Source organism: Platalea leucorodia (genome assembly GCF_965183815.1).
Source record: "Platalea leucorodia genome assembly, chromosome: 1".
In the NCBI taxonomy this organism is placed as follows: Eukaryota; Metazoa; Chordata; class Aves; order Pelecaniformes; family Threskiornithidae; genus Platalea; species Platalea leucorodia.
In genome coordinates this window covers 115,585,526-115,600,984 of record NC_138823.1, presented here as the reverse complement: position 1 = coordinate 115,600,984, position 15,459 = coordinate 115,585,526, and the positions used below count along the sequence as shown (strand labels likewise).

Here is a 15,459-nt window from a genome sequence, read left to right as displayed (position 1 = left end):
GACACCATCAAGTTACGCTTTCACTAACTGTACAACTCCTATCGTTCCAAAAGTGCCCAGTCCAAAGCCATGAGAACCTAGGAATACATGCAGTGCTTTAAAAACTTACATTTTAATTGTGGTGAATGTATTTCTCTGTAGACTTCTTGAGGCAGAAAAATTTTATTGTATACCATCGATGCCAAAAATGAAGACAGTAATCCCCAGCCACACAGTCAACTCAGCCAAGAGTTTAGTGCTCACAAGCTTTAGCACACAGGAGATTAACTTCTGATTCCTCGCATTCTTTTTGCTGTCTTACATACAGTAACCACAAAGCCCTCCTATAACCAAACTCTCTGCCAGTATAAGAAGCCTGTAACACTTTCAATATACTAGAGATGATAATGTGAAGAGCTGTACTCTCGCCAAGTGCTACAAGGTAGCGGCTTTATTCTCCAGCACAAAAATTCCCAGCAATAACTATTAAATTATTAAGCACTCACGGTGGAATGCTTTTACAAAAGAAGCAATTAATAAAACATTATCTTGAATGTGTGTTTATAACAAAGGAAAGGGAAGGTCAGGAGATCCTCAGAAATGCCACGCCAAACATTTTTCCTGATTCTGTATGCTTGTAAAATGTAAGTGTGGCTGAATTTGTGAAGTCACCTTCTGACAAATAGTCTGCAGTAACTGAATCTCTGCAGGCAGTGGTAATACCTTACTGGGTGGTGAGGATTTAAATTAATTCTTACTTTTCATAAATTCATGTAGGTATCTTTCTATCAGAGCGGGGTTTTCAAAAACCTACAGAACAAGAAACATTACTTGATCAAATTAAATGTCCTATGCTTGTGTTGTGGACAATCAGACCATATCCACCATATATTGTAAGCGGTAGAGACTACTTGTAAGAGATAGTAGGTGAAGAACCTGCCATAAAGCCTCTGTAAAGTTGCATTTTTCTAACCTAAATGGATGTGTCCATACATGGTCAAAGGCACAGAAAGCAGCAACATCTGGAAAAGATCCAGAAAATCACTGTAAACTAGTGTCATTCATAGTTAAGCATCCAACTGCATCCTATCATCTGATTTACAAGTATTCCCAAGGGATTCATGGAAAACATTAGTTCAAGTCTTGGAATTTAAAACTTTTTAATAAAAGTCTCCTCCAAATGGCCATTTTCCCATGCACTCCAGTCAACTGGGTCATACGGGTCTCCTTGGCAGTTACTGCACAGCATTCATGACATGATGCCTATTACAGCTTGACTACTTTTAACGGATTAAACAAGCCTTTACCATACTCCATTTAATAGATTCAAATAATGATCAGAGAAAATATATTTCATACCCCATCATTTCTGAAGAAGTTTCCTTTGAATTCATCTGACATAAAATCACTTAGTATTAACTGGTTTCCTGTGTTTTCTGTGAAATTAATACAAAGGACCTGCCTCACAAAGCAACTTCAAACTGCGAGTGTTTTCAAGCCCAAACCACACTTTGTATTTAGCTACGCAAGACTCTTATACAATTCCTAATCAATAAGTTATTCCCACCATAGAAGAGCAGGCAATTATTACCATCAAGATTTTAGGAAGCTGTGGTGCTGTCTTATCTCCACCCTAGAAAACCCTTCACATCCTCAACTTAGAACAGTTTACACTGGCGAACGGTACAAATCCCATGGATCCAAAGAGCAGCTCCCACTGTTAATTCTTTGATTTAACATTTGACTGGAATCACCTCCACATCATACACATAGTTGCTAGCACACACAATTTTCAAGGTTGTAGGGGGAAATAATTTTATCCTCACTTAGACACTGACACTGAAATAAGACAGTTTCAGTTTTCTTCTTAAAATGCTACACTTACCGATTTTTCACTCATCTCAACAAGTAACTGAAAGCAAAGCTATGTTGCACTACAAGTGTACTCAAACAAAAAAAAAAAATACTCCTTAGATAAAGTAAGCAATAGTTTCTAAGGGGGAAGGCGGTCATTAAATATATTTTATTCCAATCTTATTATTTGCTAATCATGATAGACCCCAATTCACTACTGAAAATAGTTTTCTCTAGCTCTTCTCGGCCACCATCAGGCTTTAGCCCACACAGTGGAAGCAGGAAAAAATGCATTGGCTTTTCAGCCAGTGCTCTGTTCAAGCCCTTTTTTTTTTTTTTTTAGCTTTACATGTCTTAAAAAGAAAAAGAAAATAAATTTAAAAAAAAATTACGTGAAGCTTCCTGAAGAGTCTGGCGTTTTTTCTTCAACCAGTAAATTAATAGAAATCAAACGACCTCTGAAGAACTCAAAAGGTCAGGATGAACAGATCATCTAATTTTGCCACTGAACAGACGAAAATACTTAACTCGGATTCCAGGAGCTCCACACACACAGTTTTAGTTTAATTTTTCCTACACTGATCCACCTTTAGCCAAGATGGGACTGAGTTATCTTCGAAAGATGTCTTGTGTTTTTTTTTTTTTTTTTGTCAGTTTGTATGTAAATCCTTCCTATGATTTGTCCCAAATAAAAAAAAAAAAAAAAAAAAATCTTCCAATGACAGGGAATCCAACCCACCCTTAAGTTCTGTAAACTATAATTCAACGAACATAACCTGAATTGGTTTAGCTTCCTCTAAACCAACGTGTAATCAACAGTAATGAAATCACACTATGTCTGTCTCCCAATAAAAAAAGAAGTCATGCTTCTACTAATTTTTCCAACAGTCACTGATTATTTCATTAATAAGTATATTATACCAGAGCTAAACTATTTGCACACCTTTTCCATCCCACTTAACATCTCTTTGAAACAGGTACATAAATTCAACCCTTCTAATTCAAATAATTGTCTAATGCCCCTGCTAACAAGCTTTTAAGTCCATTTTGTCAGTCACTATGGTTTTACATTAAACTGATAAAATAGCCTAATAGACATGACCAAAGCTTAGAAAAAATAAATACATTGTTAATCAAACTCAGGATGTTCAAAAGACTTTAAATTAAAAAATTGATATTCTGCAGCAAATGCATTTTGTATTAGTATTCAAGACTTTGATGTTGAGCTAACAAGCAATGTCATTTAACCTTCTTAGTATGAGCATAACTAACTTTTTCCTGGCCCTGTGGTAATTATTGAGTGTTTTGAGACTCCATTAAAAAAAGCCTTACCCAAAACCCCAACCAAAAACAAACCAAAAGCCCCACAAAACAGTAAGGTCAGTGGATCATAGCACTGGAGCACAGTTATTCGACTCCATTGAATAAAAAAAAAAAAAAAAAAAAAAAAAAAATTTCAATTTTACAGCTTCTGTTTAGCACCTTGCACACCCTCCTAACTCAACACAAGGCTAAATCAATTTATGGCAGCTCTGTAATTGCACAATCACTTCAGCCACAGCTGAGGTTGTAGAAGACTGCCATTTTGCAGCTGGAGTGACTCTGCTGGACAACAGCAGCAATGGTAAGCACCCCCCAGTCCTCATTTGTACAAAGTTAGATTATCACAAGCTTTCTTCACCAAAATCTTAAACAAGTGTCTGATGCACATCAAGGGAGACGAACAGAGCTCATGCATCCTTATTCAGCTGCTCAGCTGTGAAGGCAGAAAATACCCTGCTGAAACATAATGATTTCCTAAACTACCCACAACATTATTTAATTATTTCTTAGTATGAGGTTTGGGGTTTTTTTAATAACCTTCTTATAATACAAAAAGCATGCTTTTTTTTTTTGAGAGAGAAAATACTTATCAATGGCAAATTATTATACAAAACAAATGGATCAACTGCAGTTTTCCAGCCTAAATATTTCAGTTGTATCATGCGCTTGCAGGAACATCTTCTTTGCCTGTTTAAGTCTAGTGCTTAAAGTCAGCCAGGTTCACCCTAGTCCCTAGTATGTTTCAGAATAACAACTTATAATAGGTTAAAAAAAAATGCACCACAAAGGATACAGGCTGCAAAAGATTGGTGGATACTTTTATACCTTAGGTCCTTACACTTAAGTCAAATCCTTTAAGACATGGTTTCTAAAAGCCTGCCTTAAACAGTCAGGGGTTTTAGTGCTCATCTACAGATTTCTACAGATATACTCAATATTTTAATTGATAATAAAACATTCCATTCCCAAACAGGACTGCACCTGTACAAGGTTTCTAAAGTACAGGCAGCACACAAAGTACTTCACTTCAGGGCTCCCATACTTCAACGGGCTACAAGTTTCAGAACCTGGAAGTTTTGCATAGCTAAGGCACACTGAAAGAGACTGAATATTTCTTAGTGGTTCACATCATGGCTAAATGTATTTGAAATATAGGTGCTTATGTGACAACTGTATCACCTTACATTACTAAATTGCAAGTTACATTATTCAAGCTGCAGTTTTTTCCCCCAGACATACCTGTACAGTCTTTTTAATTCTGTGTGAAGGACCTGGATACTCTGGGGAATACAATTCTGTTAAGAATAACGAGTTGATTAATGTTGATTTGCCCAGTCCAGATTCACCTGGAAGAAAACAGAACAGTTTCAGTAAAACCGGGAGTATCACACCAAGTATAAACATTTAGATCTACATTTCAAAATACTCTTGAAACGTAGTACCTGAAAACATGCACTGCGAAAACATAAGGCTTTGAGAATCTATTATCTTTTCCAATTTCAAGGAAAACCCTGCAAATCCAACTGTCACTGTTGGATTCTATAGACTGAATGCATTTAGCACTTCTCCACTGCTCCCGCTGGAACACACAAAGATTATATTACTCCACATTAAATTTTATAAACAAGCTATATTCCTGGTATGACTTCCTATGATAATGCCAAAGCAGACAAAGTTATCTCCTGCATTTCAAGTATTATTTGAGAGTCTTACTGTCAGGGAGGGGACGAAAGAAGAAGGGGGTGGGGTGGGGAAGAGAGACTGAGATTCATTTGGTCCAACTACTAAAGCCACAAGAGCCAAAATGAAGTTTCAGAACTTTGTGGTTTGCCTGGGAATTTTGTTGTTGTTGGGGCAGGGAAGGGGGATTGGATTTTGTTTGTTTTTTTGGTAATTTGTTCATGAGCAACAATAAGTCAGCCTTGCTGAAGAATCTGGAGACACTACTGCCATGACAATCCAAGCAAATACAGTTAGAATTCCCACAGCAAAGATTACCCCTCATTTACAGCTCTACAGAGACAGGAGCAAGAATTTCAGATCAGCTACTTATTATAGTATTTAAAAATACAAGTCTTTTGCTTAGTTTTCTATTGTAAAGAAACTACTTCAACACAACAATTCACACTGGCATGAGACCGAAGGAAAAAAGTATTTGAAAATGATGCTGTTTAAGTTTTCATATGCAGTGCTGTTAGTACATTGACCTAAACAGAAACAGTCACACAAAAATTTGCTCTTAAGATAATGAATTTGGGTGCAAGCTACACACTTTCACTGGGGGAGGAGAATGAGCTGCACTACCTGACTTTGAAAAGAAAAAACCTAACTCACTAATCCCCCCATCCCCAACAAATAACAGTTGATTTAGAGACTAAACTCAGTAAGCTTCAAAACTTATCTTGAGATAAATGTCCTGGGTTAATGCAAGTACTCAAGAGTTACAAAACAGAAAGTAGCTACGAACCTCAGCAGACAAGACCTTGTCTCCACTGTAATAGCTGGCTCGATTTCATACACATCAGCCATTTCGCCTACAATGGTGGAGCACAAAGTCTCTGCAGCACCAGAGCAATCTGATTAGCTATACTGTAAATGGATTAGCAGCTGATGAAACATTGCAACCAGAGCTCCTGCAGGCTGGCTACATTATTAGTTGTGCTTGTTCTTCAAACCCCACCCTGTCCGACAGATGAGCTAACCCATGTTGCAAGCAGGGTCTGGCTACAGCTGGGAAGATGGGCTGCGGCAGCCAAGGAACTAGGAGATACTCAAGTTATAACCTCAAGATAGCAGGGCTGGGAACACCATCCCCAGCAGGACGGCTACATGTGAGCCAGAACGGACAGGCTCGCTGACAAGCATTTCATTACTACCACTGCAGATTCTGCCTTTTCCTGTGGTCAGATGCATTAGCCATTTCAGAACCACGCGGTAAATACAGTGCCTAAAAGTGTCTGGTTGTAAGGGACACACGTCTTCTACTCTGCTCTTGCAAGATCTTCAGCGCAGGGTCGGCTGCAGCTGAGAGGCCTCCCTACCAAGCCTGCAATAGAGAGAAGCTTCTGAAAAGCACAGCTTTCCAACCTCATAGCTGCAGCCAGTTTGAAGCTTAACCTTCTTCACCTCCCAACTCTGCTCAAGAAGCACGTATCATTCCAGTTAAACCGAAGAGTTTTTTATGCACCCTACTGAACCCCGCAAGAGGAGGGCTCCAATTTTACAATGTACAATTCATATCCTTTCAGTGAACATTGCTTTTTTAGCTGACCATAATCCTGCAAAAGGCACCCTACTGCACTATTGAAGAAAGATTTGTATATCAGATTCTACTTAAATACACAAAAAGGTTGTTCCTTCTTCTCCTTTCTATTAGGGCTATTGCTTGTCTTAACATGCTACAGAATTTAAAGTCGAAAATGCTCAGAACAACCACTTCTCCTGAAAATCACAGTGCTTGTCAAGTTGCCATTGAAATTCAACATATGGAAATAAGATTTTCAGCTTTGAAAGAATGCGATGGAAAACCAGCAGCTCTCCCTAGATGGTTCCTGCAGCTGTGGCACTCCATACCAAACAGTTCCTGAACTGCTGAAGCATTACGCCTGGATAAATTTGAGGTTTGTTCCCCCCTCCTCTTACAGCAGAAAGGATGGGAAGGCAGTTTTGAGCTGAAATTAGTGAAAAGACAAGTATGCTAAGGATATTTATGTACTACCTTGTTCCCAAAGGTGCCCAGCCTCCTAGATCCGTCTACCCATGCTAACTTTAATCAGCTAGTGCAGACTGTAACAGTTTAGACTGCTCAACTACTACCAGTAATTGAGGTTTTACACGTAAGAGTTTGCATCAATGCACCAATCCTGGACGCAGTTGCGCCTTAGACCACGTAACAGTCAACACCTATGATGGTAGTAAAAGGCTATAATATCAAATAAAACAATTACACTGAAACTGTAGGTAAAAAACACAACTGGAACATTCAATATTGTACTACAGCTAGTCATGCTGTGTCCACTGTAATCAAACAGGAATTTCTCTGCTGACTGCAGGGGAAGCAGAATTAAAGAAACCAAGTGTATTTGAACAATTCTAGCAGCCTATTGGAAACATTAAAATATTCTGATCTTAGCTAGAAATACGGTCAGGAAAAAAAAAAAAAAAAAAAAACCAAAGAAAAAAAATGCACAAAACCCTCTGTTCTTCCCATGTAGAACCTTGCTCAACCCAAATTCACCTGAAAGGATTCCCTACTGGAAAGGCTGGGAATGCAGCTTCCAAGGATGCAACAGGCTATGAATATGACAAACAAAACACAAGGGAAAACAAGTGAAATTTACTTTGCCCTAACATGGGGGGGGGGGGGGGGGGACGGAACGGGACAAAACATACTCATCCCAAATAAAACGCATCTTCCCACTCTCAGTAAGCATTTCTGATAAGATTTTGCCCTTTCACCATTACATTAAGTGGCAAAAGGATGCAAGGTAATAGAACCATTTCAGCAGGAATAACTTCCAATCACTTAATGCATCATGATGCAGTTAGATCTAGCTGCCTCATTTAGAGTGAGTGATTTTTAGAAATATCCTATGTCTTCTGTTTTCAGCATGAAATGTTTTGTTTCAAAAGAAAAAAAAATACTTTGACTTTGCAGGATAATCCTGAATCCAAGAGTTTAATGATTTTTGGTATCCAGCTTCTGCTTTTACCTTGCCCTCACACCCCCATTGAAAGTTTCATACATGCTTCAACTTCTTCCGAACAAATACATGGTTCTTTTTCTTCATTATTTTGTGTCTCATGTTTATCAGCAAATTGGTGTTTCAAAATTTCAGCATTTTCTCAAGCTATTTTTCCTCTATAATCACATTCAAATACATCAACCTGGCCCCTCTAGTTGGTAGAAATAAGCATGTACTTTTACTAACATACTCCTGTCAGTCTTGCAAAGGTCAGAATCTTTTGTCAGGCCTTATAGGACTAGCAAAAGTTCCAGCTCTTCAAGGTTATGAATTTCTAAATGGCTGTACAAATATTGGAGCTTTGCTTATACACTTGGTTTAACAATTACCTGTCGACAACTAGCACCCTTATACAGATGGCCCATGGCACACCATTTAAATTTAACCTTGGATATCAAAATTTCTTCTTCTGTAAACAAAACATTGATGAAGTACTTCCCTTTTTCTCTACACAGATGAGACTAGATGTAACATGACAAGGGAGGGGAAAAAAAAAAAAAAAAAACCACAACACATTCAGCTTTTTCTTTTCTATCTCAAGCACATTTTTGGGGGTCAGAAGAGATTACCAGCAACCACTGGAATGGTTTGCAAACCATGGTAAGTAGTCTCCAGAATAATATTAAAGCAGGTAAGTACAGAGAATTAACAATTAAAAAACTGGAACAATGAAGTGCAATCCATGGGAATGGGGATAAAGTAGTGCTCCAGAGATGAAATATAAAATAAGTAAGTCAGGTTGTTCTCAACGGAGCTACGTAAATCTTTCACCTTCGTTTCCAAATCACTCCCTGTAAATGAACCAGAAATCCTAATCTGTGATAACCAGTTAGAAAATCTACTCACAGCTAAGTTGCAAGTGTTCAATACATGGGTTTTTTTCAGTTCAACTTCATCAGCTCCTGTTATGACTTTATTACTACAAAGAAACTTAAACTGCAAGCATCTCCTCCCTCTGATAATAGAAGCGAGAATTGTTATCCTTAAATCTTAATGATGCTGCTTTTTTCACCATTCAGTGTTGTGGCACATTGAGAATGTGGCATATTTCCAGCCTCCTCCAACTTCTCGGCCTCCGCCATTCTTACTCAAATACCTACAACAGAAACGGACAAGCAGTCCAGCCCAATCCAGCTTCCAGCTGTATATGTAACTCCTGTTGGAGACTGCTATTTTCTCATTCATATATTACATCTCCTGATAATGCACCACACTACATCTTCTAGCTACCACATCGCTCTGAAAATCCAGAATCAGTTTTCTACTGTATTTTTAGGATCTTGTTTTCTAAAATCCAAGCCCTTAACTTAAAAGCATGACTTACATTCTTAGATTTATGACCCCATGTGAGAGTTCGTTAAACATATCAAGTGATCAAGATCACTAACCAATATTGAACATTCTCTGTGTGCTCTCTGCATATTTTATTTCCCACCTCTTCATTAAATAAGAAAGAAATTACTCTTGTGGAAATCACCAGGAGTTTTTCTATTCTTCACTAACAATTACTTGGCTATGTATCAGTCAAACAGTATTTCACGCTCATGGCCTGTGACAGTCAACTGCACCACTGGGAATGTGACCACACGTGCTATCTGGACTTAGGAATGTCAAGTTGCTTTCCCAAGCTCCAGGTGGGACTACAAGACTGCCTAGGAACCACCGACCTGCAAGGAAAACGCTTTTGGCAACCACAGCATCGTAAACCAAGACTTCAGTGAAATTGCTCAAAGAAGCATGCTTCGCATATTGTCAGCAAGAAGATGACCCAGTCTCCGTCGCTGTATCTATTAACTGAGGACGGTAGGAACTGCAGATTCAGAAAGTGCACCAAATGCTAACAACTCTGGTGGCTGAGAGAAGGTAATTCATCCCAGTGGGGCTTGTAGCTTATTAGGGACAAGTCACCAACACCTAATGTCCCAGGGTTAACGGGTTTGCTACAAATTGCACCATTTTTTTCAAAGTTTCCACTGCATTCTAAGTAGAAGTCTGTATTTAGAGTTACTTGATACAAACAGTCAAACACAAGCTGCAGTTGCTTTACTGCTTTATCAGAATGAAGATATCCAACAACACGTTTCTTCTCTGATGTGAGGGTGCAGAGATTTTTTGTGTATTTGATAACCCCAAAGGGTTATTACAAAGGGATCAAATTCAAGAGAAAAATGCTGTACTTCTCCACAACTTACATATACAGAGTGTTTACATCAAAGCATATTTTATTTTTAGCAGGTGAGTGAGTTTTTTCATGGATTTTTTTCCATTTTATAAATTCTAATTATTGTGACAGTTTTTGCTTAAAATATAATCCCATCAGTTTGATTGCTGGTGACTCAAAGAGGGGTAAAAAGCTCGTCAGAAGACATAAAAAATAATGCATTTCATCTTCTTTCATCCTTGTACAATTCACACATTATGCGCACAACAGCACCTGCGGCTTTATGCAAATGTGCAATGGCTTTGATAACACTGTAACACACAGTTTTTTGCTTTTATACAGAAGGGAAGCTACATAAATAATCAAAGAGCCTGAACTAGCCCGAATGGTATGATGGAATCATTCTCTCGCCGAGGGGGAATGATGCTCTGCCATGTCATTATAGATGACCACAAAAACAGAGACTACAAGATGCTTTTAATTTTAAGTCTGATTTTAGAAGCTTTCGTAAAGGCTAGTTCCTGTTTTCAGCACTCTACAAAATACGAACCAACATTTCGATAAACATACAAGAACATCCACATGAAACCCATCAGGAGGAAGAGTGGGAGCAGCACCGTGCTACACAGCTGCTCCCACATGTCTACACTTCCATTTAGGAGGGTGTCATGTGAAATCCTGCAAAAAGTTCAACTTTGTGTTTTATAGATGTTTATAAAGGCAAGAAACCCAAAGCTCCACCATTTCACAACTTGAATTTGGAGCATAAATTATGGAAGTAACATCTGTTAGAGCCACAAAGCTGATCCTAGCAAAACAGAGTTAACAGGGAAGTCTACCAATGATAAATTCACTTTTGCCTATAAGCAACTGCATCAACAGCAACAAAATTTCAGCATTCAGGATACAGTAAGAATTTAATCGACTTTCTTAGAGCAAAATTTAAATTTTAAGTGCAATAACTGAGGAAAGACTCTTGGCATATCGGTTTTGTCACGGATGCAATTTAAAAAATTCAGAAAAACCATTAAAAGCAGGGAATGGAAGTACTTCAGAAGAATACTGCAACAGATTCTAGATAGCATTTTTCAAGTTCTATTATTTCCCCTCAAAGCAGAAGCAGTTCTAGCTTTCTACAACTAACAGATTCAAATGGCCATGAAACAATGGCGTAACTTCACAGGCGAGATTTTGGCTGCTGCCAAAAGAAATGGTCCCCTAGTCCCAATCCACCACTTGCACTAGAATTCATAATGCAGCATGGTGAGGCAAGAAGCGATCCAACAAACCAGGGCACTAGAGCCTTTAGGATGGGAAAATGAGGGAAAGATGACACCAGAGAGATGAGGTAAGTCAAATCCACACGTTTCCAAAAAGAGGGGAGGGTAAATGTAAAAATCTGCATTTAAAACTAGATCTCTTCTCTGCAACAAAATGACCACCAACAATTCACAAGTCAAAGAATTTGTGGCACTTCATGAAGAAAGTCACATTTGCTCTAATTACGTATATAGGCTTTGCTCCTGATAGATAGCATTTCTGCAAAGTAGCCATTTAAAATAGGCTATGTTACTTAATTAAACATGAGGCAAAGGAAGCAAGTTTTCAGCATTTTTAAAAAAGTTCTAGTCTAGTAAAACCAAGGAACTGAAATCACAAGTTTCTCTTCATTTTTAGTTCTTCAACATGACTGCACATGAAAAAAACACCCCACGGCACTGGTCCACCCATATCTACTACCAACAACAGCTGAAACGTGACAACCTGGGCTTCAGCATCCGATCTTGCATGGAATTACAAGTACACAATTAGCAGCTGCAGCCCAGGTTTGCCAAAGCATACCTCGCTTTTTTTCCTATTTTAGTTAAAAGAAAACTCCTATGTCTGATCAAGCTGCAGTCATACTGCAATGCAGTTTCAGAGACACTGCAAGCAACAAGAAGTTGTCAAAACTGACCTACATGGAAAATCTGAATGCACAAGCTCTCTGTGAAATAACTGGGTTAAGGGATTCAACTGGAAATGACAGAACCTGCAGAGTTCCAGGACAACAAATCTTCTATGGTTAAACCTCAAAATCAGCATATGCCTTGAATTTTCACAGGCTTTGAGAAAGCCAAAATAAAGAGCCTTCACAAGAGAAGCAAAAACCCATATTGCTTCAAAATGAAAGCAAGAAGAGCAGTTATGAAAGATGCTCTCTTTAAGGCTAAGAAAGCATACATCCGAGACCACCACTGCTTGGTCTGGAAGAATTGTGTGCCTAGGGAAAGCTGCAGAGCTGGACTTGCTCTCTGAGACATATACAGTGACAAATATAATTCATTAAAATCCCCAATTATATGAACTTTAAAAAAAAGAGAGATGACAGGAACATTAAATTTGTCATCTATACATTACTATTGACAACCAATTGTACAGCATTTCCAGTACCTAATTTCTAACATAAATTCTAACATTCCAACTCAAGAATGAAAGGTAAATTAATCAACAGATCACAGATTAATTAGTCACAGTAGGATCTTTCATTACTTGGGCAGAAATAAAACCCACACAGCTATCTATATGCTGATGAGTGATTGGGTTTACTTAATCTTTAAGACAAAAATACTTAGTACAGATATAAGGTCAACACCTTAAAGACAGTATAGCTTGCATTACTAGCATTCTGCTTAAGAACAAGAAGTATTACAGATCAACTCGAGCAAAAGGAGAGAAAGGTGAAGCACATTAGGCAGGATGTTACTCAAAAAAACCACCCAACTGATACATCTAAGGTATAAGTATCACAGAAAATTTCGAAAGGACAAAAATTATTTTTGTTTACATGGAAACTAATGAGTCTCTACAGAACTCTACAAAGAGCACCTAGATTGACTTACTCAACACTGCATCAGCTCTTCCCTTGAAAATTTACATGTGAACACAATAAAAACTACTGGAAGTAAGTGTTGAGTGCTCTCAAAATATCCCAGGTGGGATATTCTGCTATTAAGCCAATCCACAAAAATCTGACAGACGACCAAACTTAGAAGATTTCTAGTGCTAGTCAAAATTTCTTTCAATACCTCATACCTTGCCTCTTGATGCCTTCTCTCCTTAATGTCTTTGGAAGCACTTGTTATTGTAGGCACCACAAGGGAAAATGTTAGGACAAGACACTTAACCGGCACAAGTAGCAAGAGAATGATACATATAGCTTAACAGAATTCTGCAAATTTACCCCAGTGATATTATTTTTGGAGCAATAAGGAATGAAAAGTTAGGGCAATGCAATTTGCAAGTTAGGAGAATTATGCTTTTCAATATTTGGTCTAGTGTTAGTCAAACAAGGAGCAAAAGGATTGCAGAGATGTGCTCTGCTGGATACACTGCTGCCACTTCTAAGCAACCTTGGCAAAATACACAAATTTGATACCTGAGTTACTTGGGGGCGGTTACATGCTTTTGTCTCCACAAGACAGCTTCCACTGTAGTCGTAAAAATGGGTATTTTAATCTCTAACAAAGGCTGAGGTAGGTTGGAATAAACTTGGGCCGTCAAGACTACACCCTTTTTAATATGGTCCGAAGACCTGTTTTGCCTAAGTGCTAAGCAATTGCTTCCAAATTGCTGCCACCACTATTTAGTTTTCTAATTACTTAGAGGAAAGCTGAGCTGCTTTTGTAGCCAACAACAGAAGCATACATTTACAAAGCTGAAAGGAAAACTGATAGGTCTGATGATAAGGTGATATCCTAAGACCTGCCTAGTGTGCTTGCTATGTTTTGCAGCGGATGAGCATGAAGGACAGACACGGGAGGTGGACTAGGACTCCTTCTGGAATTCCTGCCAGCTAGGGAGGACACAGCCCAGAGCCAAGGACGCAGAATCGGGTAAGTCACAGGCTTGTCCTTTACAGAAGGTGAGGATGATACACAATGAGTTTAGGTAAAAGAAATACAAAACATAATTCTTAAAATATTTTCTCACATAAATTGTTAAATGATTCAGTCAAATGCCATGCAAAAAAAAGTACCAACTTGGTGAGTTAGTGAAAACCTGACATCCTCTTTTCCCTCCCACCGTCTGCTGAGTGGTCATCTATTGGTTTGTATGCCTGGCACTGATGTAGCAGAAAAGCTGTGAATAAATACTTGCCAATAGTCAGTTTCCTCTAAATTAGCAACTTTGTATATATTCCACATTTTTGTCAGCATCCTATGCCTCCAAGACCTAAAAAATAAAGAAACCTTGCAATTCCTTCTCCACTACACTGTAATGGTATCCCTTTAAATTAGTCTTGTTAATACAAAATATCACAAAATCTTACCTCATCTCCTATTTCAATATTTGTGCTACTCTAAGGCTTCGAGTTTCACAGTGGATTTTAAAGTTACTTGCTTTTGTAAGGCTAGCAGCACAAAATATTCTAGTCATTTCTACATTCTGTAAGTTAGAATATGAGGATACCCCCTTTGCAGTACTATGGATTTTCATTTTATCTGAACTTCAAAATCTGAATTGAAAAAGTCTCATGTTGCTTTCCCACAGCAAAAAGCTTCCCACTCCTCATGTGCCATCTTTAAGAATTTGCTTGAGTGATTGTCAGGTTCTTACTCAAGTTTGTTGTTGAAAGTGTATATCATCTACCTGTTCATACTGAAATAGTAATTCTACTAATAAGACTTTACAAAAAAATTAAGAAAAGCTTCACTGATGCATGGAAGTCCAAATAAGATACATCTGATTAACATGTAGTTATTTAGTTACAGTTTAACATATACAAAAGCTTCTCATTCAATAAAAACTTGGGGAGTCATTTGAAAATACATACAAATAAGATTTCCATGCCCCACAAATGTTTTGCTTGAAACACACATCCTAAAGAACGGATTTAAAGCCAAGACTGTATGTATGCTAAATGATGTGTCATTTACAAAACTCCAAGTTGTTCTTTTTAAAACAAGGAACAAAGACTTGCCTTCATCCTACACCACATTGGGCAGCTGCAACAACCAGTGCTTCAAAGAAGTGTCAACTCAAAAGCATGTTGCCAAAGTGTAGAGTTATGCATCCATCAACATCAGCTGATGTGAGGCATCACTTCAGCTCTGTGGTGCTACAGGTTGTGCTCTCCCGGAGCTCTCAAAAATTTCAGACACATACAGAATCCACAAAATACAATTTTTAAACATCTAGCTAGGAATATTTTTCAGTTGCATCCTACAAGACTGACTTGTGCATAGCTTCATTTAGTATTTTTAGTATGAAGGTATCCATAGGACAAGCTGCTCTTCCAACTATAGAAGTCTTAAAATTCTTCAAGGAAAAATCTCAGACATAAACATAGATCCTTCATTACAACCACCACAGTATAGCCAGTAATTATAATGCTGAAGATTTTTAGCCAGAAGC

At 38.1% G+C, this 15,459-nt stretch overlaps 1 protein-coding gene across 2 annotated transcripts in view; it reads right to left on the bottom strand.

Annotated features, from left to right (window-relative positions):
* Window positions 1–15,459, bottom strand: part of SEPTIN7 (septin 7) — a 64,283-nt gene that overhangs the window by 24,371 nt on the left and 24,453 nt on the right. For both annotated transcript variants that reach the window (XM_082309089.1, XM_082309090.1), the window contains exon 2: window positions 4,396–4,502. In XM_082309089.1, coding sequence (XP_082165215.1) covers window positions 4,396–4,502 — 107 coding nt within the window. The remainder of the gene's footprint in view (window positions 1–4,395; window positions 4,503–15,459) is intronic.